General features: G+C 43.2%; 1 protein-coding gene across 4 annotated transcripts in view; it reads left to right on the top strand.

The window, feature by feature from the left end:
• GLCE (glucuronic acid epimerase) overlaps positions 1 to 15637 on the top strand; it is a 119896-nt gene extending 104259 nt beyond the window's left edge. For 3 of the 4 annotated variants that reach the window (XM_086711068.1, XM_086711067.1, XM_025919806.2), the window contains 3 exons: positions 1250 to 1846; positions 5057 to 5302; positions 11655 to 15637. In XM_086711068.1, coding sequence (XP_086567194.1) covers positions 1264 to 1846; positions 5057 to 5302; positions 11655 to 12679 — 1854 coding nt within the window. In that variant the 5' untranslated portion in view covers positions 1250 to 1263 and the 3' untranslated portion in view covers positions 12680 to 15637. The remainder of the gene's footprint in view (positions 1 to 1249; positions 1847 to 5056; positions 5303 to 11654) is intronic. The other variant, XM_086711069.1, reaches the window with a different exon arrangement.
• The last annotated feature ends 8975 nt before the right edge of the window (positions 15638 to 24612 follow it).

Here is a 24612-nt window from a genome sequence, read left to right on the forward strand (position 1 = left end):
CCTGCTTGGGATTCTCTCTGTCTCTGTCCCTCCCCTACTCACTTTACCTCTGTATCTCTCAAAATAAATAAACTGAAAAAAAAAAAGAAGCATCATTCTAATGGCTATGTTGAGAATAGACTTGGGGTAGAATAGTAGAGCAAGGATAGAAATAAGAAGAGACCAGTTTGGACATCATTGTAGTATTCTAAGTGAAAGATGGCAGTGGCTCTGATGTGGTGGTAATGGTGGAGTTGGTGAAAAGAGGTCAGATCCTGGGTATAATTTGAAGGTAGAGCCAACAGCATTTCCTGATTAATTGGATATGGGGTGAGCAAGAAAGGAGTAGAGGTTTCTGGCCTGAGCAATAGGAAAAGAGAAAAACAGATGGGGGGAAAGATGAGGAGTTAAGTTTGGGGTGTTTCAAACGTTCATTTGATCTCCAAGTAAAGATGTCAGCTACTCGGATTGGTACTGAGACGGATGTGCCTGCAGTTCTGGAGAAAGTTCTGGCTTAGAGAGGAAATTGTGAAAGTAGTTAGCATATAAAGTGTATTTAAAGCCATGGGATTGGGTGAGATCGCTTAGGAGTGAATAGAGGTCAAGAAGAGGTATGAGGCCTGAGACCCTAAGGCACGCTAACACTTACGGTTCAGGGAGATGAGAAAGAATGGTCAGAGATGACTGAGGAGGAGCAGCCAGTGGTGTACAAGGAAATCCATGAGAGGATGGTGCCCTGGAAGCCATGAGAAGAAAGTGTTTCCAGTAGGAAACAGTCATTGACTATTCATGCTGCCGAGAGAGCAAGTAGGAGGGGGCACTGAAAATTCACTGTTGGGTTTGGCAGCATGGATATCAGTGTTTACCTTTACAAAAGCCACTGTGTTTTTTCCGACAGCTACAAACTTGTTGAGACAAAAATAATGTATTAAGTTATTTGGGCCCAAGGACTTAATAAATGGAACTGTCAGGTATTTCTTTTGGCCTAGGGACTTCGAAACAATTAGTAAGATACCAAGAGAGCCACAAACAGAAAGTTTGAGAATCTCTACTTTAGAGGATCATGCTAAGTATTTTAAGAGGGGGAAGCTCCTCTTGCCTTTTGTTTGTCTCTGCTGAGAAGTTTGAGTTAGTCATTTTAAATCTGATCAGATTACTGCAGTGAATAAAATTGCCCTAATGTGGTTCAATATAAAAAAATAAGGAAAACCTTATCCTGTGAAATGTCTGCAGTACAGCTTTGCATGAATTTTTCTTCTTGCCTCCATAGGTATGGTCTGAAATATGCGTTGCTTGGCAGCTCGGGTCAACTATAAGACTTTGATTATCATCTGCACACTCTTCACTTTGGTCACGGTACTTTTGTGGAATAAATGTTCCAGCGATAAAGCGATCCAGTTTCCACGGCACTTGAGTAGTGGCTTCAGAGTGGATGGATTAGAAAAAAGAGCAGCAGCATCTGAGAGTAACAACTATGTGAACCACATGGCCAAGCAGTCTGAGGAGGCATTCCCTCAGGAACAGCAGAAAGCACCCCCTGTTGTTGGGAGCTTCAACAGCAATGGGGGAAGCAAGGTGTTAGGGCTCAAATACGAAGAAATTGACTGTCTCATAAATGATGAACACACAATTAAAGGGAGAAGAGAGGGGAATGAAGTCTTTCTTCCATTCACTTGGGTAGAGAAATATTTTGACGTATATGGAAAGGTGGTTCAGTATGATGGCTACGATCGCTTTGAATTCTCTCATAGCTATTCCAAAGTCTATGCACAGAGAGCCCCTTATCACCCTGATGGCGTGTTTATGTCCTTTGAAGGCTACAATGTGGAAGTCCGAGACAGAGTCAAGTGCATAAGTGGGGTTGAAGGTTGGTATCTGTCTGCTCCACTGCCTTTTTCTATCTTGATTGTGTTGAGGAATAAGAAATTGTAGGTGTTAATTATATAGCAAGTACATACATAGCTTACTGTCAGGAGACCATTCATCACTCTGACTTAGCAAGGAGGACCGGGTTAAGTCTAAACCTGAGGCATCATTCTAGATGATGTGATATGGGGGCTGCAAGATGATACCTGATCAAATAGGATTATTCCACGAACCCGCCTCAGAATCTAAAATTATCACCTCTAAAGTAAAGGCACAGCATCTCCAAAAATTTTGCATTAAAATATGCAGTTAGTGCCCTACGAGAGGAGACCAATAGACCTATGTACCAATGCAGTCTTGCTACCAGATTAGCCAGGTATCATCTCTGGATGGAGGTTTAAAGTCCTCAGAACAAGACACCATTTTCTCGGAACTTTTATGCTACACTCCTATAGTCTATTGCATATTGTCTTTAAAACCTGAAGCAGTAGGAGCTCGTTATGAGTGTCATTAGTACATTTTGGAATTTGTATTTCAAACCTAAGATGGATCTGAAAGCCAAATTGAATTTGACTTTAAAATACATCATTTAACCCGAGGAAAGAACTTAGTGTGTTTTCAGATGGCTTTGCTTAGTTTTATTTTATTTTCTTCATTCTATTAAAAAGTGATTTTAATACAATATTTTAAGTTTTTTATAATATCTTTACCTAATGTTCAGAAGAGGGAAGGGCCAAATTCACTTATATTCATACCACTTCGAGATAATTATTACCATTTTGTATATTCTCTGGAGGTCTTTGTACCTAGGTCTATGTTTTAACATAGTTGTAATGATACTTAACCATACAGTGTCCAGGGTGGTAATGTTTTCTTAGAGATTTCAGAGATACCCATCGTCAAACCTTTTCATGTAAATTAGGTAAAATGTATAAAATTAATAGATGTTTGGATGCTAAAGAAAAAGTAAAAAGCACCCATAACCGCTGTTAATATTTTGATGTGTTTTCCCGATCTTTTTGTTGTTTTTTTAAATAAATTGAGATCATACTGTGTAGTTAATTTTATATTCTCCTTTTTTCATCTAAAATATATTGATTATTCACCCCTTGTTATTAAATCGTTACCGAACATTTTAACAACTACTATTCATAGTAAGAATATGCCATGATATGTGTAATGTATTCAGCCTTTCTCCTTAGTTGGCCACTTAGGTCATTTCCAGCTTTTTTTGCTTTTATACATAATGGTATAGATATTTATAGTTAATCATTTGCTGTTTTAATGATATTCTAAGAGTAGTTTCCTAGAAAATAAACTGTCATTCAAATAATAGAAGTTGATCTATTTAGTCACACTGCTTTCCAAAAAAGGTTGAACTACTCATGTTTCCAGTAGCAGAGTGTGAGGGCACACTTGTCACCCAGCTCTTGACATCGTGGAACATCGTTTTTTGTTTTTATTTTTTTTCCGTAAGGAACATTGTTTTTTTGTTTGTTTAATTTCTTAATGTTTATTTATTTGTGAGAGAGAGAGAGAGAGACAGAGTGTGAGCGGGGGAGGGGCAGAGAGAGAGAGAGACAGAATCTGAAGCAGGCTCTAGGCTCTGAGCCGTCAGCACAGAGCCCAGTGTGGGGCTCGAACTCACGAACCGTGAGATCATGACCCGAGCCAAAGTCAGAAGCTTAACTGAGCCACCCAGGGGCCCCAAGGAACATTGGTTTTTCTTTTTTTAATCTGTTGTTTACAAAGGATCTCATGATTTGCTTTCTATAACAATTAGTGAGGTCAGATATCTTTTTCATATGCTTTCAATCATTATAAAATGATCTTCATGTTATTTCCCTCTTTCTCTAGTGTAATTAAGTGGGCTTTTAAAATATTTATGTGAACTTTTATATATATAGTAAGGTTAATAATACTTTGTTACACTTATTAAAGATATTTTCTTCAATTTGGTTATCTTTCATTTTATGATTTGTTAGTTTTGGAAGTTTTTAGTTTCATTTACTAAACTTACAGACTTTTTTTTTTTACTTTTATGGTTAGAAAGTCATTGCCACATTGTGGTCAGCTGTTCATCTGTATTTTCTCTTAATAGTTTTTTAGGGTTTTGGTTTTTTACATTAAGCTTTTTAGGCCAGCTTAATTGATTTATATTTTGGTGAATGGCACAAAGTCAGGGTATAATTTCAGACTCTTCCCCTCACATGTATTGAATAATCTCTTGTCCCCACCAATTCATGATGCAGTCTTTATATTAAAAGCATATCTGTAGCCTAGGTTTCTTAGCCCTTATAGTTCCTAATTCCTTAAACTGTTTTGAAACTACATCACACATACAGTTTTGTAGGTTCTTGGTTTCTGCTATGTCCATCTGATGTTGATCAAATTATTTTAGAACTACAGAAAGGAGTTTATTTCTAAATACATAGACCATGATGCAGCAATACAATATTCTGTGCAATGTGGCATTATTGTATTCCCCATGTAGAATTACTAAAATAAACACTAATAAACATTTCAAAGTTTTGCTTAGAACTTTACAAGAGATCATCCATTAATGAATTATGTCAGAAATCTCTAATTAGATACACAACTTTAACTCATTTAAAAAACACGCCTCATTCTCAAGAGTCACATTTTGACATGCCGGATATGAAGAAGAATTGCAAACTGCGTTTATACTTGAAGTTACCTGGTCATACCCAGCTCCTTAAGCAAATACTTTAACCATCAGCTGATATAGTTAGACCACATCTTAACATTGGAGAGAGAGAGGAGTAGGTTAATAACTTGAATGTGAAGTACAAACATGTAAGAAAATTTCAGAGTTAATATTTTAGGATAAACCTGTGGTAACATTATCTACATGTATTTAAATTGTACAAAATACGAATGTTATGAAACGGGGTTTTGAAAACGGGACGTCTGTAGCTCTGTAAAACATCAGTTCTTAAAGGGTTTTCTACCACACTGCATTGCTGTCTGTCAAATACTGAACAAGAGTGAATAAGCCTCAATTTTGTTTTTCATGTCTGATTGCCTCATTACTAGTTTTTAATCATTATGAAAGTAGCGTAATACCAAAGCTTTAAAGCTGTCGATAACCCTATAACGTGCCCCAGAGGTAAAGCAGTGGAGAGCGTTGTTCAGAATACGCTTGGAAATGTCCAGATGTGGTTATTTATTTAGTTTCTCTATTTTGTAGGTGTACCTTTATCTACACAATGGGGACCTCAAGGCTATTTCTACCCAATCCAGATTGCACAATATGGGTTGAGTCATTACAGCAAGAATCTAACTGAGAAACCCCCTCACGTAGAGGTATATGAAACAGCAGAAGACAGAGACAGAAACAGCAAGCCGAATGACTGGACTGTGCCAAAGGGCTGCTTTATGGCTAGTGTGGCTGATAAGTCTAGATTCACCAATGTTAAGCAGTTCATTACTCCAGGTAAGTGATGATTATTATATGTGTCTGCTAATTTTATGTTGATTTATGGTACCTGATAACTCCTTTAAAATTGCTTTTATGGTTTTAAAAAGCACATTAGCAGACCCTTTATATTGTATCTATATAAAGAAACATGGTGTCACCCAAGTGAAATCCCTAGAAAAAGAACAGCTAAAAACTCAAGGTTATTAAAAAAAAAAAAAAAAAAAAAAAAAAAAAAAAGCTGCGTGGAAAACCAAGCCATAGATTGAATATTAAGATCCAGGTTACTACATGGCTACATGGTATGTGTCTCCTTCCAGGGATCTATGTCCCATAGGAATGACCCTCATTGGTTTATTTTAGTATTTCAGTGCAGCATTTATTCTTTAACTTTTAAACTGTGTTGCATTAAGGTAGAAATTTTTCTTTATAGAGAGCCATCCTTTCCTTTGTCTGGTTTTTACCAGCATGGTTTTTTTTTGTTTTTGTTTTTGTTTTTTGTTTTTTTTTTCAAAATATTATAGCATTAGCAACCAGGCCTGCTTCTCGTATTGAGTTTTGTTAATGTACTAGATTGTCTCAAACTTCATATAAAACCATTTCATTAATAAAATCATTTATAAAATCAAATTAACTTTATGCAACATTTCCCCTTTTAGTAAGACAGTCTCATTAATTAGGATGTAATGTATTTTTCTCCTCTAATCAATATCCATGAGAATTAATGAGTCGATTACTTAAAAAGACAATGAAATAATTTCAGTTAGCACCTCAGGCTTAATTCTCTATGGGGGAAATGTTGTCAAGAACAGAACTGATTCCCCCCCTCCCACCAACCTTGCAGTCGGTAAATAAAACGAGAGAAAAGGTTATAAGACCTCTTCTGTATTCTCTCCTTGTCCTTTATTGATGACTGTGTAATTCACAGACCTTGAAAGCCACAATACAAATCTACTCATTCTAGATGACCTTAAGTAATGGATTTATGAGTGCTTAATGCAGTGCAAATAATGAATGACCTTTAGTTTTTATTGTGACTAGAACTTCTTTTCTCGTATGGTATTCTGTGATATTCCAGTACACAGAGCATCTCTGCTTATTGTAAAACCACAGGCTTGACTGGTGAGAAAGTACATGGAGATGTTCAAGAGTATTTAGCTTGTGATACCAAAGAGGTTATTGTAGCAGGAAATGATTAGACTAAGCAAAAGGACATTTGTTTTTGTATGTACCCAAGGAACTTACTTTTGCACTAATTAATAATGTTGTCTGGATTAGGGTGAGAAACAGCTCTCATCTTGATCTCAAATGTTGAGAAGTTGTCTACAGTGGTCTTTTGAACTCTATTCTATTTACAGCAGTAGATTTCATTGCTCACTTTGGATGCCCTGGGTGATACAAAAGATAAGTCTCCTCATACTGTGTGAGGGACCCTCACGTCAGCTCTTCATTCTGCAGCCCGTAGCTAGAGATAGAACTGCTTCCTAAGGTGGTTTTCAGTATATGGGGGGAGAGAACTCTGGGACGGTCACTCTGTCAGTGGCACACAAGCTACTCACAGTTGGAACTCCTTGTTGGTGGAGTGTGCTAACTGGGAATGGGGCCCTTGTTTTGCTATCTTGGGCATGCGTGGAGGTGTATTTGATCTAGGTTATGAGGGCAAGTGAGTTGGGTTACATGGAAGTTGTTGCTCAGCACGGGAGAAGGAAATCAAAGCAGTGAGACTGTTGTATTTGAAGCACAGGATGGGGAGATGAGGCTTTTCAGAGGGTATAGACCTCCTGGGGGATAAATTCAGAGAATCCCTGTTGAGAAGAATTTGGAACTTGTGTATAGAAACATTGGCCTCAATGAGGTGAGTCTCAGAGGACCAGGGGCTGAATGCTGTTGGCCTTTTAGTTTTTCTTTTGGGGCCTTTAATTTTTTTCCTTGAAAGGAAATAAAATCCTCTAGAAGAAAGAACCAGAACATGGGTCTACATCATATTTTATTGTTTTGTTTGTTGAATAATGTTTGAGTTCCTCTTCCTAATTTTAAAATTGAATGAACTGACACTTTATACCTGTCATACTCCATTAAATTAAATTAGCTTTCCCTTTCCTGATGTACTTTCTTCACTTCATTTGCATGACCTCACTTTCTCCCCTCTCTCTGTGAGCTTCTCTCTGTGACTTCTTGTGAGCTTCTCCTGTTCTGCCTGGCCCTTATCTCTCACTGTTCCTCAAGGTTCTGAGTAGGGAGGGCCTCTTCTCACTGACCTTAGTAAGTCTGTGGATTAAAATGAATGAATGATGATGGTTTGTGTTGTATGTGAAAACATTGATTTAAAGACTGTTCTTAAGTGTTTATCATCCTTTTTTGGCCTAAAGGACACATACACCAAGAATAAACACTTACAGTAACTCCTAGGCTTAACTGCTCAGAGAGAGGACGAGTATGGATTTCAAAAAATGGGAAACCCAGAACTTTCTACTAATAGATTGAAAGTAGGCATCTCTAGATACAGAATACCTTCAGTAGAGCTCAGACCTCGCCTGCTGTATTTCCAGAGTGGTTGCCACAACCACACTCACATCCCTTTTGCTACCATTTGGATCCTTCCGAGTGGTGTTGACAGGTTATGTAACTACTCTGTATGTCTATAAATTGGGAATTAAAAGACTTGGAAGATTGTTGTAAAGACTGCCATTTTTTGTTTGATTGATTTGTGTTGGGAATTGGGACTTCTTCTCTTTTTCTGTGTGGCTCAGTAGCTCCCTCTGGTGGTGATAGCGTTTAGGAAAATAGTCTTTTTTTTTTTTTTTTAAAAAATTTTTTTTTTTTTCAACGTTTTTTTATTTTTGGGACAGAGAGAGACAGAGCATGAACGGGGGAGGGGCAGAGAGAGAGGGAGACACAGAATCGGAAACAGGCTCCAGGCTCTGAGCCATCAGCCCAGAGCCCGACGCGGGGCTCAAACTCACGGACCGCGAGATCGTGACCTGGCTGAAGTCGGACGCTTAACCGACTGCGCCACCCAGGCGCCCCAGTCTTTTTTTTTTTAAAGGTTATATCCCATGACATCAACTAATCTGTTATAGTGAAACATCAGGTAATTTTGGCCATATCATTTTATTAGATTTGTATTGATAAAGTGAAAGAAGGGAATTCTGGGAGGAAAATAGATAATTCTTCAGCTTCCTCCCATTTTGGACTTTTTAAATTTTAAAAATTTTTATCTGTTATTTTTGAGAAAGAGAGTGCAAGTGGGGGAGGGGCAGAGAGAGAAAGACACAATCAGAAACAGGCTCCAGGCTCTGAGCCGTCAGCACAGAATCCGATGCATGGCTTGAACCCACAAATCGTGAGATCATGACCCAGACCAAAGTCAGTCACTTAACCAACTGAGCCACCCAGGAGCCCCCCATTTGGACTTCTAAAGATGGATCACTGTTACTCAGTTTCATGAGAATGAATTGGTCATACTTAATAATATGGTCTTATTAATGAGGCATTACCCTAAGAATGAAAAAATAAGCACTCAAGACAGTCTTCTCTGCTGAATATAATTTAAACCTGAGTGATTTGTCAGTCAATTCAGAATCCTGCAGTGTTTTGGGAATGTTGTATTGAGCATCAGATTCCATTTTACCGTAGATGTAGGAAAACAACTAGTAAAGAGAGAGATTGCATGTTGACATTTTTCCAGATAAAATGGATCTTTATTAGAAATATGCTTCTGAAATCCCTTTTTAAAAAGTCACTCAAGACTCTTAAGAGACAAAACAGATGAACATAAAGGAAGGGAAACAAAAATAATATAAAAACTGGGAGGGGGACAAAACAGAAGAGACTCATAAATATGGAGAACAAACTGAGGGTTGCTGGAGGGGTTGTGGGAGGGGGGATGGGCTAAATGGGTAAGGGCACTAAGGAATCTACTCCTGAAATCATTGTTGCACTATATGCTAACTAATTTGGATGTAAATTTTAAAAAATAAAAAATAAAGTTAAAAAAAAAAAGTCACTCAAAGCATCATTTGACATGTAAGTCTATCAAGATGTTCTCATTCCTTATACAATTTCCATGATTGTCTGTTCCATCAAATGAAATAATTAAGAGCCCTGGACCAATTATGTCCACACTGGTAGAGTCCAGTGTTGGGAGAGTTTAACAGCCAGCTCCACATGCTAGGGCTCTCCAGGCTAATTACACTTGTATACACCATCATCAATCCACACTTCATCTTTGCCCCTGGTGATATACGGAAGATTTCTTCAAAGGACTCCTCAAAGCAGATCTGATTCTGTAGCTATTTTGAGAGAAATAACTCTTCTATGCTCATGAGGATGCCATTTCCAATACCATTTCTTTTTCATAGTCTTTGATCTTGGGTCCAGGAATCCTGGTTTCTGGTCCCTACTCTACCACGAATTGACATTTGGCTCTGAGCAAACCTTTTAACCTTGCAAAGCCTCCATATCTTTGTTTCTGAAATGGAAGTAGTAATTCCTGCTCTACCGGCCTCAGATTATTATAAAGATCCTGTGAGATAACACATGGGAATGTAAATTCATACATAAAATATGCAGTACGTGTATTTTTGCTAGTGGTGGTGGTCGTGTTGCTGCTGCTCTTTAATATGCTCTGTTTCTTTCCTTGGTAGATCTAGACCAGCCATATTCAGAAAGGCAACTTTTTGGGAGTCAGCTGTCATTGTACTGTAGATACGCAAGAGAAATCTCTTATTTGATGATTTGCCAGATAAAACAGCTGTTACTGTTTTATCAGCCTCTGAAGGCCAGTGGTTTCAGAGTAATAATAATGATAATCACTATCAATTTTTACTTTGTTCCAAGCCACTATCTTTTTTTTTTTTAAATCCTCACAATTACCTTGCAAAGTATTATTTAACATGCGAAGAAACTGAGGTTCAAAGAGTTATATCGTCTTGAACATCTCAAAGCTAGTAGGTGGTAGAGTAACAGTTCAAACAAGGTTTTGTGGGGTTTTAATTCTATGCTTCCCCATCGACCTCCCCCAGTTTCCCTCCCTTTTTGTGGGCTACATGAACCCATTGCTGAATTTTCAGAAATTTTATTCACAACTCCAGCAGATATCTGGAAGCAAACCTATCGTTTTCAGCATCAGTTAGCAGCAGTTAAGAGTGTATATTGTAAAGGGAAGCCTGACTGGTTCAGTTGGCAGAGTGTGCAACTCTTGATCTCTGGGTCGTGACTTTGAGCCCCATGTTGGGCATAGAGATTACTTAAAAATAGGGGCGCCTGGGTGGCGCAGTCGGTTAAGCGTCCGACTTCAGCCAGGTCACGATCTCGCGGTCCGTGAGTTCGAGCCCCGCGTCGGGCTCTGGGCTGATGGCTCAGAGCCTGGAGCCTGTTTCCGATTCTGTGTCTCCCTCTCTCTCTGCCCCTCCCCCGTTCATGCTCTGTCTCTCTCTGTCCCAAAAATAAATAAATGTTGAAAAAAAAAAAATTAAAAATAAATAAATAAACTTAAAAAAAAAAAAATGTGTATTGTGAAGCCAAACTAGGCAACCTGAGTTTCACATTTTGTACATCAGGCAAGTTACTTCCCTGTGTCTCAGTTTGTCAACCATAAAGTAAGAGTAATAATAGCACTATTCTTGTTACAAGGATTAAGTGAGTTAAGACTAGTAAAGCACTGGGGCGCCTAGGCGGCTCAGTCGGTTAAGTGTCCAACTTGGGCTCAGGTCATGAACTCACGGTCTGTGGGTTCAAGCCCCACATGGGGCTCTGTGCTGACAGCTCGGAGCCTGGAGCCTGCTTCCGATTCTGTGTCTCCCTCTCTCTCTGCCCCTCCCCTGCTTGCACTCTGTCTCTCTCTCTCAAAAATAAAATAAAAACATTAAAAAAAAAAAAAGCGCTAGTAAAGCACTTAGAACATAGTAAATACTTACTAAATGTTAATTAGATTAAAAAATTTCAATTCATGTGCAGCCATTCTTCTAACGTCTCACAATATTATGTGCTAAGCCTATTTTGGCTATTTTTTTCTCTTTATAGAATGGGTATATTAGAGCAGCCATTGATTATCGATCAGCCAGCATTCGATCTAGAAAAGGCAGTTTGATCAACAACACCTTAATCATTTGCTCTTAGTCCGCTAACATAAACTAGACAGGCCTGAAACTCATGAGCCATCATGGATGGTCTCATCAATTGTATCATTTGTTTTTGGTTACTTCAGTAAAATGATGATGATGATGATGATGCTGATGATATGGTTAACCAAAATATCGAAATGCTAATTTTGTATGGTTAGTGGTTATCAAGGATGAATTGCGATTTATTTTTAATACAAAGAGCTTTTATTCTAACCAGTCTTTGTTGGTATATTTACCCCCTACAGAAACCAGTGAAGGTGTATCCTTGCAACTGGGGAACACAAAAGATTTTATTATTTCATTTGACCTCAAGTTCTTGACAAATGGAAGTGTGTCCGTGGTTTTAGAGACCACAGAAAAGAATCAGCTCTTCACTGTACATTATGTCTCAAATACCCAGCTAATTGCTTTTAAAGAAAGAGACATATACTATGGCATTGGGCCTAGAACTTCATGGAGCACGGTCACCAGGGACCTGGTCACTGACCTCAGGAAAGGAGTGGGTCTTTCCAACACAAAAGCTGTCAAGCCAACCAAAATCATGCCCAAAAAGGTGGTTAGGTTGATTGCAAAAGGGAAAGGATTCCTTGACAACATTACCATCTCTACCACAGCCCACATGGCTGCATTCTTCGCTGCCAGCGATTGGCTGGTAAGGAACCAGGATGAGAAAGGTGGCTGGCCAATTATGGTGACCCGTAAGTTAGGGGAGGGGTTCAAGTCTTTAGAGCCAGGGTGGTACTCGGCCATGGCCCAAGGGCAAGCCATTTCTACCTTAGTCAGGGCCTATCTATTAACAAAAGACCATTTATTCCTCAGTTCAGCTTTAAGGGCAACAGCCCCTTACAAGTTTCTGTCAGAACAGCATGGAGTTAGGGCTGTGTTTATGAATAAACACGACTGGTATGAAGAATATCCCACCACACCTAGCTCTTTCGTTTTAAATGGCTTTATGTATTCTTTAATTGGGCTGTATGACTTAAAAGAAACTGCAGGGGAAAAACTCGGGAAAGAAGCGAGGTCCTTGTATGAGCGTGGTATGGAATCCCTTAAAGCCATGCTCCCCTTGTATGACACCGGGTCAGGAACCATCTATGACCTCCGCCACTTCATGCTTGGCATCGCCCCCAACCTGGCCCGCTGGGACTACCACACCACCCACATCAATCAGCTGCAGCTACTCAGCACCATCGATGAGTCCCCAATCTTCAAAGAGTTTGTCAAGAGGTGGAAAAGCTACCTTAAAGGCAGCAGGGCAAAGCACAACTAGAGCTCAGAACCAAAATCGTCTTTCAGCCTCTGTCGTACACAGCTATGGGCTCTACGTCAGCGGAGCATAGGCACGTTTTAAAAGGTGGTATGCTAGGTTTTTGTGGATTGCATCAAAGTGATAAATGAAACCAGTCGTCGGAGGTCATTGCATTCTGTGGGTTGGGCGTTTTGAAACCTCGGTGGCCCTTGGAGCAGAGAAGTGTTAGTCGATGGCTGAACAAAGATGTTTAACTTTGCCTTGCTCATCACCTTCTGCGGTTCCACAGATAGTCCCATCCCTCTGGGTTTGGGAAAGACGCTGGTAAGTGGCTGTTAGTGGCCAGCTGTCTAGTGCTTACCTGAAAACTTAGTATGGGCCTCTCTTAAAATGTGACTATCTATGTTGATGTTGGAAGCAAACTTTAAAAAATTATGTGCTGTAATACAGTAAGTGTGTACTCGCAGCCTGAATAGTGGACTGTGTGCAACTTTTTAAAATGATGTTTCTTTTCTATAGATTAATTTCTGGGCAAATTTCGTGTTGCGTTTGTTGAATTTGTTATATATGGAGAATATTTTGAATGTATGGTTTTCTTGAAACATGTAAATTAAAAACACAACCAGTGTTCAGGCTTCACAGTCATATAATGTAAGCACAACTAAAATGAAACTTGTTGACTGCACAAGAAATCACAAAAATGTTACTCTGTTTTATGAAACTCGATCTACAATCAGTAAAGATTTGATAATCAGTCTATCCCTCCCCACTCCCCCTGTGATGCTTTCTTTTTGTCACTGTCTAGAATTCTGTATTTCATTTCAGACTACACTTGAGAGTTTTATCTGTTTTGGGGGGACATTTGGGAAATTTTCTTTAAGGAGCTAGTCCCCTCCCGCTGCCCTTCCAGGGCTTTTTTTCCCCTCTGTAAAGAAACGTACTCTGTCAGATATTATACACAAGAACCATAGCAGGTTTTTTCCCTTCTTTTAAGTCATTCTTGGTTGTCAACTTTCCAGACCATTGACTCTGCACATCAGTGTTTTTCTTTTGCGATTTTAATTTTAAATTATTTCAGCTATTGGGTAGATGCTACCACATGCGCTGTACGTGTGTAACCAGACCTTTCTTTTGGTTTTATATCCCACCATACCTCACATAAATAGGTTCACAGCCCTCACACCCCGGGCAGTGTCTGCTAGAGGGCTTCCGGCATTGTCAATATCAAGCGAGGTTGATTTTGCTGTTTTTGTTTTAGTGTGTGACGAACACCAAATCACTACTGTAACTTACACAGATTGAAATACGAGACCCCACACATTCAGGAGACTGAGTCTGACAAACACATTGCAATTTGTCTGTGACCTGTATTAAATGCACATCAAGAGCCACGAGGGCACTTGCCCACATACTGCATCTTAAATTGAACTCAGCCTACCAACACAACTTAGAAGTCAGAAAATGTATACATGTGTATGAGTGTAATATAAAGGCAAAGTATATATATTAGTGGCAAAGGGAGCAGGAGCCGAGAAAACAATATAGATCTACACTGAAGACGATATTACGGAAAAGTAAGCTTCAACTCCCAAGTTATGTGGCCACAACTCTATTTTGCCCACAACAGAAGAGCTGCGGGTTATTCAGTTTCCCCCCTAGCATTTGACTTTTGTAGTTCTACATCAGATGTCTCAACAAAAATATCTGGACTCCTCTTTTTTTTTCTTTTTTTTTTATTTCAGTGCTCAAAAAATAAACTTTCTCCAATCTGGAAACCCTTTTTACTTCATCTTCTCTGTTATTATCTAGAGCGGTCCAGACTTCTGCCTTGTGTTTGCATACTGGTACTTCAGACTAAGGGAATCAGCAAAAACAGCATGGTATGCTTCCGTGACAGATACCAGTGCCTTAACGATGTGGCTGTCCTTTTCCACTGAAAAAGGAAAGACATTTTGATCTAGAAATGGCATTGCTGTTTCATTGCTGTTGGTTTCACACTGCCTTCCACGTTGCAACAGCAACTTGATTTTTCTCGTGATCCCAGAATTTTCTAAGAGGATGAGTTGAACCTGCGACAGCCCCGCCAGCATATACCGGTGGTTCTCAAACTTCAGGGTGCCTCAGCATCACCTGGGAGCTTCCTGAAATTCAGATGCCGGTTACTCACTAAATCTGCCCGTGAAGCATGAGAATCTGCATTTTTGACAAGCATTCGGATAATTCTCATGCAGGTGATCTGCGGGGCAGACGTGGAGGAATACTGCCCAAGACCATCGATTGCGTTTTTGTTCCGAAACACCTACAGAGTTTTCTAGGGTTTTAAACCATGTGAAATGTTTACTTGTTCTCAGCTTAGAAGAATGGGGAAGGTATTTTAGTTTTGTTTTGTTTCTTTTGATTTGTCTTTGTTTCAAGATAATGGGTCTTTGTTTTTTGCATTCATCTTGAGTTAGCTCTGATGTTAAATTAAATCTATTGCCACTTCAGTTGTAAAACCAGCCAAAAGTTTCCAGATAAAGGTCAAGTTTGGCCCTTTAGGATTATTGTACATAAAGGCTTCATCCAAAAACCACCCAGTGTCTGTGAGCAAATACAGAAGTGACACACAAGCACAACTTTCCAGATGTGGCAGAGGCCTTTTCTTTGTCGGTGTGCAAACTTTCACTGAAAGCTGCTATTTTCATCCTTGTTGTAATTGTTTTTCTTGTTTCTCCTCCATTGTCCATGTGGGTTAGATGCCATGTGTTAAATATGCAATAAAGTGTTTACAGGACGCCCTTCTGAAGGGCGGTCCTTTGTAAAGCTGTACAGACTTGGCAATTTAAGCACAATGTGCACATGTTAGTTTTCTATACAGCAAAACTGGATTTTTTGCAGATGGAAAGGTATTTTGTTTCTATACAAAGTAAATGGATTGTTTGTGCTTAATGTAAAGCTGCTTTATAAAATTGTAAAATAAAGTTTTTATCTTAAAAGGAATATCTCTGGAGATTTCTTCCTTCTCTAATCTAAGATTTTTTGAGCCCAGCAAGTGGATTTCTGAGGATTTTCTGTTCAACCGGTGACAACTAGGCAGTAAATATTCATCAGAGGTGTATCAGGCCCTTTAAGACAAAGTGGGGAAGGGCCTGTCCCGTGGGTCTTACCCCTGGGAGGTTTGTTGTACAGGGGGACACAGTGTCCACAGAACAGTTTCAGAAAAGTAAACTGCCAGACTCTGTGGTTGGTCAGGAAAGGTGTTGCGGAGGAGACAGCGCCTCCCTGGGGGCTTCAGTTCCCGGTGCCGAGTCGAAGAAGAGGAAAGGGCAATGAGCAAAATCAGGGTGCCCTTTGCCATGCTGATTCAGGCTGGCAACCAATTTCGTCTGACTTAGATTTATTTGAAAGTTTGTCCTTCCTGTATTTTCTGTCCTTGCCTCTTCTCCAGAACAATAAGCAGTATTGAATCTCCGCCCCTCCCTTCTTCTCAGTAATGATATACCCTCCCCAATACATGTAAAACCAGAGACCAGTCCGGGTTTATGTTGTGTTTCCCTGCACATTATCTTTTGGGTTAGACACGTTGCACACCGTTTGTATGACGGAGTATACCGGTGGATCCCCAAGCAACTTCTCTAGCTGATGGGTGCACAGGCTACTACTCCACATCCTTGGCATCTCTTTTTTCTCTCTCTCATCCTCAGTTGGGAGACAGCCACGGGTTGCAAGCAGTTCTTGGTCTGGATGAGGGCTCAGGCTGCTCTTGCTTTGATTTGCTATTTAGAGCCAAACTGTTAACCCATCGGCCATTCTGCTTTAGCACACTAAACCTCTTCTGTTCGCCTCCCCCATTGCCCTTGAGCGGGAACAGACCCTCCAAGCCCCAGAGGACTTATTCCACAGTCTGAGGAGCTCGTGTGACCTGAGAATGCCTCCTTCTCCGCGGGACCCTGCCAGCCACTGTGCCACGTGACCCTGCTGCCTCGAGCCAGGACTGTGAGACCAGGGGTGAGTCCCTCAAGCTGGGCCCATGAATGTCTGCCCCGGGAATCCGAAATTGGGATGGATTAGAAAACCGAAGTAGATACATCGTGAAACACAGAGATGAGAACAGAATCTTGTCAGTGCTTCGGGCCCTGGATGCAGTGCGTTTCTGGGGCCCGCTGCGTTTCTCCAGTTCCATGAGATACCGCTGTCTCCTCAGGATGCGTTCCTAATGTGTGCTTGCTTAGGTTGGCCAGATTTGACCTCTGTTACCTAGAATAACAAGCCCTAGTTAATAACATAGTGTCTGCATTACAGAGAAATGTATAATGTAAATTCTACATACATTTCCCCCCAGTCCGGACCACTGTGGTTGCTAGGTTTGCCATAACAAAATACCACAGACTTAGTGGCTTAGGCAACAGAAATTTCTTTTCTCACAACTCTGGAGGCTAAAAGTTCAAAATTAAGGTGTCGATAGGTTTGGTTTCTTCTGAGGCCTCTTTCCTTGGCTTGTAGATGGCTGCCTTGCTGTGTCCCTACCTGGTCACCCCCCTGTGTGTTGTCTGTGTCCTATTCTTATAAGGACACCAGTCGTAGTGAATTAGGGCCCCATTCATATGACCTCTTTACCTTAATTACCTTTTTTAAAGGTCTTATCTCCAAACGCAGTCACAATCTGAAGTCCTAGGCGTTCAGCGTGGATTTGGTGGGGAGAGGGGGACACAATCAGCTCATAAAAACCACTCTTCACTCTTTAATTTTAATGTTTATTTTTGAGAGAGAGAGAGAGAGAGAGAGAGTGAGTGCAAGCAGCGGAGGGGCAGAGAGAGAGAGGCAGACACAGAATCTGAACCAGGATCCAGGCTCCCAGCTGTCAACAGCCTGATGCGGGGCTCAAACCCACGACCGCGAGATCATGATCTGAGTTGACGTCAGGATGCTTAACTGACTGAGCCACCCAGGCTCCCCTTACTACTTTTTACTCTTCAGTGCAGAGAAACTGAACTAGCCAGGGGTGCCATTTAGTTAGTTGATAACCAGCTTAAAACCCAAAACTCTGAGATCTTTGGGGAACAGTAGGTGGGCAGACATCTACACTTTTAGACTCCAGAGACAGGGCTCGTGGGCTTGGCCACTGTTAGCATAAGGAACTTGCTCTACCCCATGGACCTCAACTATTTGGTAATACAGCCTAATAAGACTAATCAATCTTAAAGTTTTTTATAAACTAGTAAACTGTCACCACTAAACTTAAGCAGTGGCATTTAAAAAAATGTACAGACCAGGGACTCCTGGTTGGCTCAGTCGGTTAAGCATCTGATTTCAGCTCAGGTCATGATCTCACGGTTCATAAGTTCGAGCCCCGTATCAGGCTCTGTGCTGACAGCTCAGAGCCTGGAGCCTGCTTCGGATTCTGTGTCTCCCTCTCTCTCTGTGCCTCCCCCATTTGCGTCTGTCTCTCTCTCAAATATAAATAAACATTAAAAAAATTAAAATATACATATATATATATATACAGACCCCAACATTAGCTACTAGATTTTTATTCTTCCTACCCAGTGCCATTCCTGTTAGCTTCTCTGAATACAGAACTCGGAGGGATCAAAAATAGATAAATAGATCCAGAGTGTATCAAAATTGCAAGTCGTAAGATTTGTTTAATGACAATTTTTTTTACTCTCAAGTCTGCATTATTGTAACTTACAAATAGCAATATTGGGATAAAATATTGCTTTTCATTATACCAACCCATTAAAGATGTCAAATTGAAAATGGATGTGAATTTAAATGTTGTATTGGTGATGAATTTGAACGCTGCTCACTTTCTGGTGAAAAGAGCTACATTTGCCATCTGGTAAGCATGATGGGTAGCGTGTGTGTGCGCGCGCGCGTGCTGCGTTTCCTGAATGTTAAGTAGCAGCAACACTGTGTAATTTTGCTAATCTTTTTCCAGGAGTAGAAGGATTTCTTGAAATGACAGGGCCGCAAAGCAAAGCAGAGAGGCGCCGAGGCAAAGAGAACAGCCAAAGGGGGAGAAAGAACACCTGTGAAGGATCAGAAAGCGAGCAGCCTGATGGCAAACACACTGTTTAGATAGGATATTAGGGGGCAACCCCAAGCCCACCCCCTGGAAGAGCTCGTACCTTCCTGGGGTTCTACTCTGTTCTCATCTGCACCCCGTGAAAGCACTGAGATGAGAAGGGCCGCCCCACTCCAGTTTAGAAAATCTAGTAAAGAGCGTTCCTCTCTTTGGGGACTAGAGGAAGGAAAGAAATCCCTGGGGCGCGGTGGGGGTGGGGGTGTCTTGGCAAACGCGCATGATTTTAATTTAATGCCTGTTAACTTCATCTTTCCTTTTTAACACCAGTGAAATGAAATCTCTGTGATTCAGTTGAATATAGGGTGGGAGGCCCCAAACTGATTCTCCGGTCCTGTCAATGGTATGGCAAGTTAATCAGGAGGAGAGTGTATCTTCTCAACTCCTGCAGGCAAGAGAGAGAGATACTATCTCCATCTGGAAACACCCACCAAAAGATACTACCTGGGCAACTGCTTGTGTGCTTGAATAAATCTGAGTTCTTACTGTCCGGGTACAACAAACTATGGTTCTGATTGGTCTTTCTTGACCATCTTTGCTTAGGGATAGGGAACAAACACTGTTGCAGGTGCTTCCCAAACTCTCACAGCCATGAGTGAAAGCCTGGCTCATCCCTGGCAGGAGATGAGAAAATGGAACACTGTATAACTTGGTCAAGGTCACACAGTGCCTTTCCCTGAAACGCTTGTTGACCACCTTCCCGCCAAGCCTGTGCTCTCTGCCAGAAGACAGGATGACAAGGTCCCATTCCGGCCCTGAGTCACACCCTGGAATGCTCTTCGCTCTGGAAGGCCTTGGGTAGCCCTCCTTTTCCAGAATCAAAGACCAAGCGATAGTGGCAACACTAACAGCTAAAGTGGCCAAGTGTCCGCAGTCAGGCTTTTGCAGAAGGACCCCGTATACGTTCTTTAGAATTCTTTTGACGATCTTGGGAAGTGGTATCATGCGAGCTGTACAGTGGAGAAAACAAACGTGAAGCAAAGCCACTTGCCAGAGGTCATTCGGTTCTCTGACACACCAAGGTCTGGAAGCCACGTTCCATGTTCAGAAGCGCCGTCCTCGAGGTCCTCAGGCCATCACCGTCTCCACTCGCTCCCGACTGCACCCCGCACAGTGTGCTCGACCCGAGCTGCAGGCCTCCCAGGGACGAGAGAGCCCCAGCGCTCTCCCACAGGTGAGAGAATTAGCCCATTTCATCCACAGACTCTTGTCAGCTCTGCTGAAATTGATACGTGCTCCACGACATGGTTAGAAGAGTCCAGAAACAGGAGGTTCTCTCACCATCAAGTCTCCTTGGTATGTGCCCCCCTTTCCTCGGCATCCCCAGACTGTCTGTTTACATTAGATTTGGGGTGACCCGGCATGATGGTCCCCTCTGTGGCCTCTCTGCAACACCTTCCTGCCGTTGACTGTTTTCCCTAATGGACTTCCAAAAGCTGTATCTGTTATAGAGTAGGATGTAATCGAGAGTGTGTGTGTGTGTGCATGCGCAGCTGCACGGAAGACATCTGGAAGGAGTCACAGCGAAGCTCCCAGGCACCCCGCCGGCTGCAGGGATGCAATGACGAGGAAGAAGTCCCTGCCCCTCACATGTCCGCCAAGTAACAGATTCAGCAGGTACATATTTTTTACTCTTTGCCGTGAAAATGAATCAAAACATGTTTGAAATATGACAAATTCCAAATCAGGGTTTGAATTAATGAGATTCTAAAGGACCTGCCCACATTCACACCTTTTAGAGTCCTTTCATTGTGTGAGTCGAGCCTCAGACTGGTCCTGGGGGACCAGCCAAGTGGGGTCTCCTTCCAGCGCGGGAGCAGGGGCTCGGTGTGTGGTGGCGTCCTGGGGTCCGTGTGCTGACACCAGAGCTGGACTGAAGCCCCCACTTCGTCTCCTCATCGTGTGCTGTGCTCACAGCCTGGGTGGGAGTCTAGAAGGGGGCCCCCCAGGGTCGGCACGGCCTGGCATGAGCCAGGGCAGGGCCTTGCCTTGTCTCCTTTGGCCCTGGGCTTGGCATGAGGGTGGGGGGGCCCTTCTCTGTTGGTTTCTGTTTCTCTTTGGTTATCAGTCCCCTGTCTCATCACATGCAAGCTCTTACTGACCAGACAGAAGAAAATGACCCAGAGAACCACCCAAAGGTCTGCCTACCTGTTGCCTGGCCACCTTGTTTAAAGCTGGGTTTTCATTTTAAATTTTTTAAAATGCTTATTTATTTTTGAGAGAGAGAGAGAGAGCATGAGCAGCAGAGGGGCAGAGAGAGGGGGAGATACAGAATCCGAAGCAGGCTCCAGGTCCCGAGCTGTCAGCACAGAGCCCGATGCGGGGATTGAACCCACGAACCGTGAGATCATGACCTAAGCTGAAGTCGGACGCTTAACCAACTGAGCCATCCAGGTGCCCCAAGCTGGGTTTTTATTTAAAGCAAATTAAATTTTAAAGGGGAAAAAAATTCTCTCTCTTAAGGTGCCAATTCCTTCATAAATTTTAGAAACCATAGTTTTATTTCCTTCCCAAGGAAAATCCAAGCTGAGTCTTTCACCCCTGAGTGGCCCCCCAGCCTTTCATTTAATTGCAGTCCTCACACTGGCCCACTGCTCACTGGGCCTCTCCCACACTTCAGTGACTCCACCGGCTGTGTGGACCCAGGGTCGCAGGGGCAGGTGGGGAAGTGGGCAGTGGAGTAAGGGGGTCATTGCAGGAGCCTGGGTGGGATAGGGGGGTGGCCAGGACTGAGGTGGTTGGATTGTGAGATGTGGTTGAACTAAGAATTGACAGGCAGTGTGGCGGGTAGGGGGTAATGGGACAGGATTGGGTGGGGGTGAGGGGCGGCTCCTAGGTGTGGGTGACAGAAGGGTCATTGGCTGAGATGAGAGGTCTAAATGTGCTCACAGGGGTCTTCTGCAGACCAGGTCCCCTCCCAGGCCAAAGAACAGTGCCTTTTCCAGGGGTGTGTGAGGGTATGAGGAGATAAAAGCATTGTGTGTGTGTGTGTGTGTGTGTGTGTGTGTGTGTGTGTGTGTGTGTCACTACGAGGCCAATTTATTCACCAGTGGGATTTCACTCCTGCCTCGCTGTAATCCTGTGTCCACATAGCCAGCAGAGACATTGTCTTAGAACAAAAATCAGGTGCTCGAAACTCTCCAATGGCTTCCCATTGCCCCAAACCAGAATCCGGATTCCTCTGCAGCCTTGGGAGGTTCACCAGGAGCTGCCCCTGCCCCTGCACCCACCTCACGCCAAGTCCTAGCCTCTCCCCTGTCACTGCGCTCCACGCAGAGGCTTCTTGGACCACCTGATCCAGCCTCGGGCATGGGCACTGTCATTCTTCCTGCCGGAACTGTTTCCCTGTTTTTCAGGGGCCGGCTTCTCATTCAGTCACCAGCTCCAATCTCAGATCCTTCCTGAAGCCTTCTCTGAGCACCCAGCGAAGATAGCCTCCCGGATGCCCCTGTCACAGCCCCCCACTTTATATGTGTGTATCCATTCTCACCAGCAGGAATGGACTTGCTCGCATGTTGGTTCACCTGTGCCCTGCTCCCCTGCCCCCCACTGGGATGCAGCCTCCTTGATGGCAGGAGCTTAACTCTGGTCAGTCACTACCTTATTCCTAGCACCTAGCACAGAGCCCAGCCCTGTGAGCTCAATAAATGGTGCATGAGTGGTTGAATGAATGAATGAATGAATGAATGAATAAACGCACGCTTCAAAGAATTCAGGGGGGTTGGGAATTAGCTTTCTCCTTACAACACTCTGACAGAGTTCCTTATGACCTCTGGCATCAGCGTAGCTCCTGGGTGATGACCTAGGAGCTTGCTGGAAATGAAGAATCTTAGGCTCCATGCAAACCTACTGAATCAGGGTCAGGGTTTTACCATTTCACCAATACCCCCAGGCAATCGGTGTGCATATTAAAGTGCAAGAAGCGCCCCCTAGTTCACTGATGGGGAGTCATACACAACACTGCTGCCTGGGCCCTCCCCTGGGGCTTCTGATCTGCTCTGCTCTTGGCTGTGGCCGAGTACGCAGCCCGTTAGACTGTGCAGCCAAGGTGGAGAACTAGCCGGTGAGAGAACGAGCTCTTGCCTGCTGGCAAGCAAAGCGCAGGGCTCAAGGAATGGTAAGGCTTGGAGACGGTGGGAGGAAGAAAGGGAAATGTGATTGCCTCCCATTTAGGTCCAGCCATCAGCAGGGCGTTTGTTATTTTCGAGCACTCTTCTCCTGGTTCCTAAGGTGCTCAGGGCCCTGTTTTATTCCTCTTCATGTTGCTCTCTGCAGGGAGACTGGGGATCGGACTAGGGACTAAACCCTGGTCAGACAGTGACCTCCCTAAGCCTTCTCATTTTCCCCATCCCCTAAAACAGACCAGGTCTCCAGAGCTCTCGGCAGGAAGTTCTCTGGTGGGTGCTCAGCAGGGAAGGTGGGCCAGGGTCAGAGTGAGCCCCAGACCTGTGTGTGTGAGTGTGCTTGTGCATGTGAGCACACACACACACACACACACACACACACACACACACACATACACACTGCCAGCCTGCCACCCCCGTGGGAAATCCAGAGCTCCTCTCAGGCCTGGTGGGCCCAGCAGATCCTTTGGGCAAAAGCTGGAGGGAAATACAGTTAACAGAAAACCGAGAGAAATGAGGAAAAGCACACTCAGCTGCTGTCTTTTCAATGGAAATGTGTCTTCACCCATGCTGGAACCACCAAGAAAAAATGCCCTAGCTGTCCTAGGGTGTCAAACAATTCCGATTCTCAGTTGAAGAAAAGGGATTTGAATCTGAGGACAGGACCCCTACCCCTTCCCCCAGACCCCACCCCCACAGACCCCCTTCCCAGAGTTATCCTGTCCCCTTGCCTCGTCCCAACAAGCTATCGCCGAAATCAGAGACACAGCCCTTGGGCTGAACTATGCTGCCAGTTAAAATATTAGTAAGCTATTTTCATTGTCTCCTCCTTGGTGTGAATGGAGTGAGCAGATCCTTTGTTTGGAGTGGTTTGCTGGGAGGTAACACAGCCAGTGGGCCCTGGGACCAGGGGTGGAGGAGGGTGAGAGAGGCCTGCTGTGGGCCACACCACCCTCGAGCAGGGTCCTCCCTGGCTGGTTGCCACCTGCCACAACTCCGGTCTCCCTTTCTGGCTCTGTGTCCTCCAAAGCAGCCTCTTCCTGGGTGGAAGAAATCACCGACGGGAGGCTTTCGCTCTGGCTCACAAAGTTGCTCGCTTTGCACCCCCTCCTCAGATCAGCGCACCCAGCCCTCCGGTGACAGCCACAGCATCTGCCTGTGCTATAGCAGACCCCACAGTGCATTAGTATTTTAAATTACTAACTGAATTAAAATGGCCTGCGAGGGAAAGGTGAATAGAACTCAGCCCTGGCTCTGTCTCTCCTTTCTCCAGGGACCTGCAGAGACCCCTGCCCCACCTTGCCAAACTTCTTTCTGAGGAGACAGGGGAGCCTTTGGAGAAACCTATGAAAGCCAAGGACTCTTTCACCAGAAAATATAGTGCCCAGAAAAGTATAGATGCATTCAGGGTCTCATCATCCCTGCCTACAATTGTTGAGCCTCCAGATGCCCTGAATTTCAACCAAAGATCCGGAGAGGGTCCATGAACCCCAGGTGAAAAATCACTTTATTGCTTATGTTTTTTTTTTTTTTTTTAATTTTTTTTCTCAACGTTTATTTATTTTTGGGACAGAGAGAGACAGAGCATGAACGGGGGAGGGGCACAGAGAGAGGGAGACACAGAATCGGAAACAGGCTCCAGGCTCCGAGCCATCAGCCCAGAGCCCGACGCGGGGCTCGAACTCACGGACCGCGAGATCGTGACCTGGCTGAAGTCGGACGCTCAACCGACTGCGCCACCCAGGCGCCCCTATTGCTTATGTTTT

Source organism: Puma concolor, chromosome B3, assembly GCF_028749965.1.
Source record: "Puma concolor isolate L17-30 chromosome B3, mPumCon1.1.hap2, whole genome shotgun sequence".
Taxonomy (NCBI): Eukaryota; Metazoa; Chordata; class Mammalia; order Carnivora; family Felidae; genus Puma; species Puma concolor.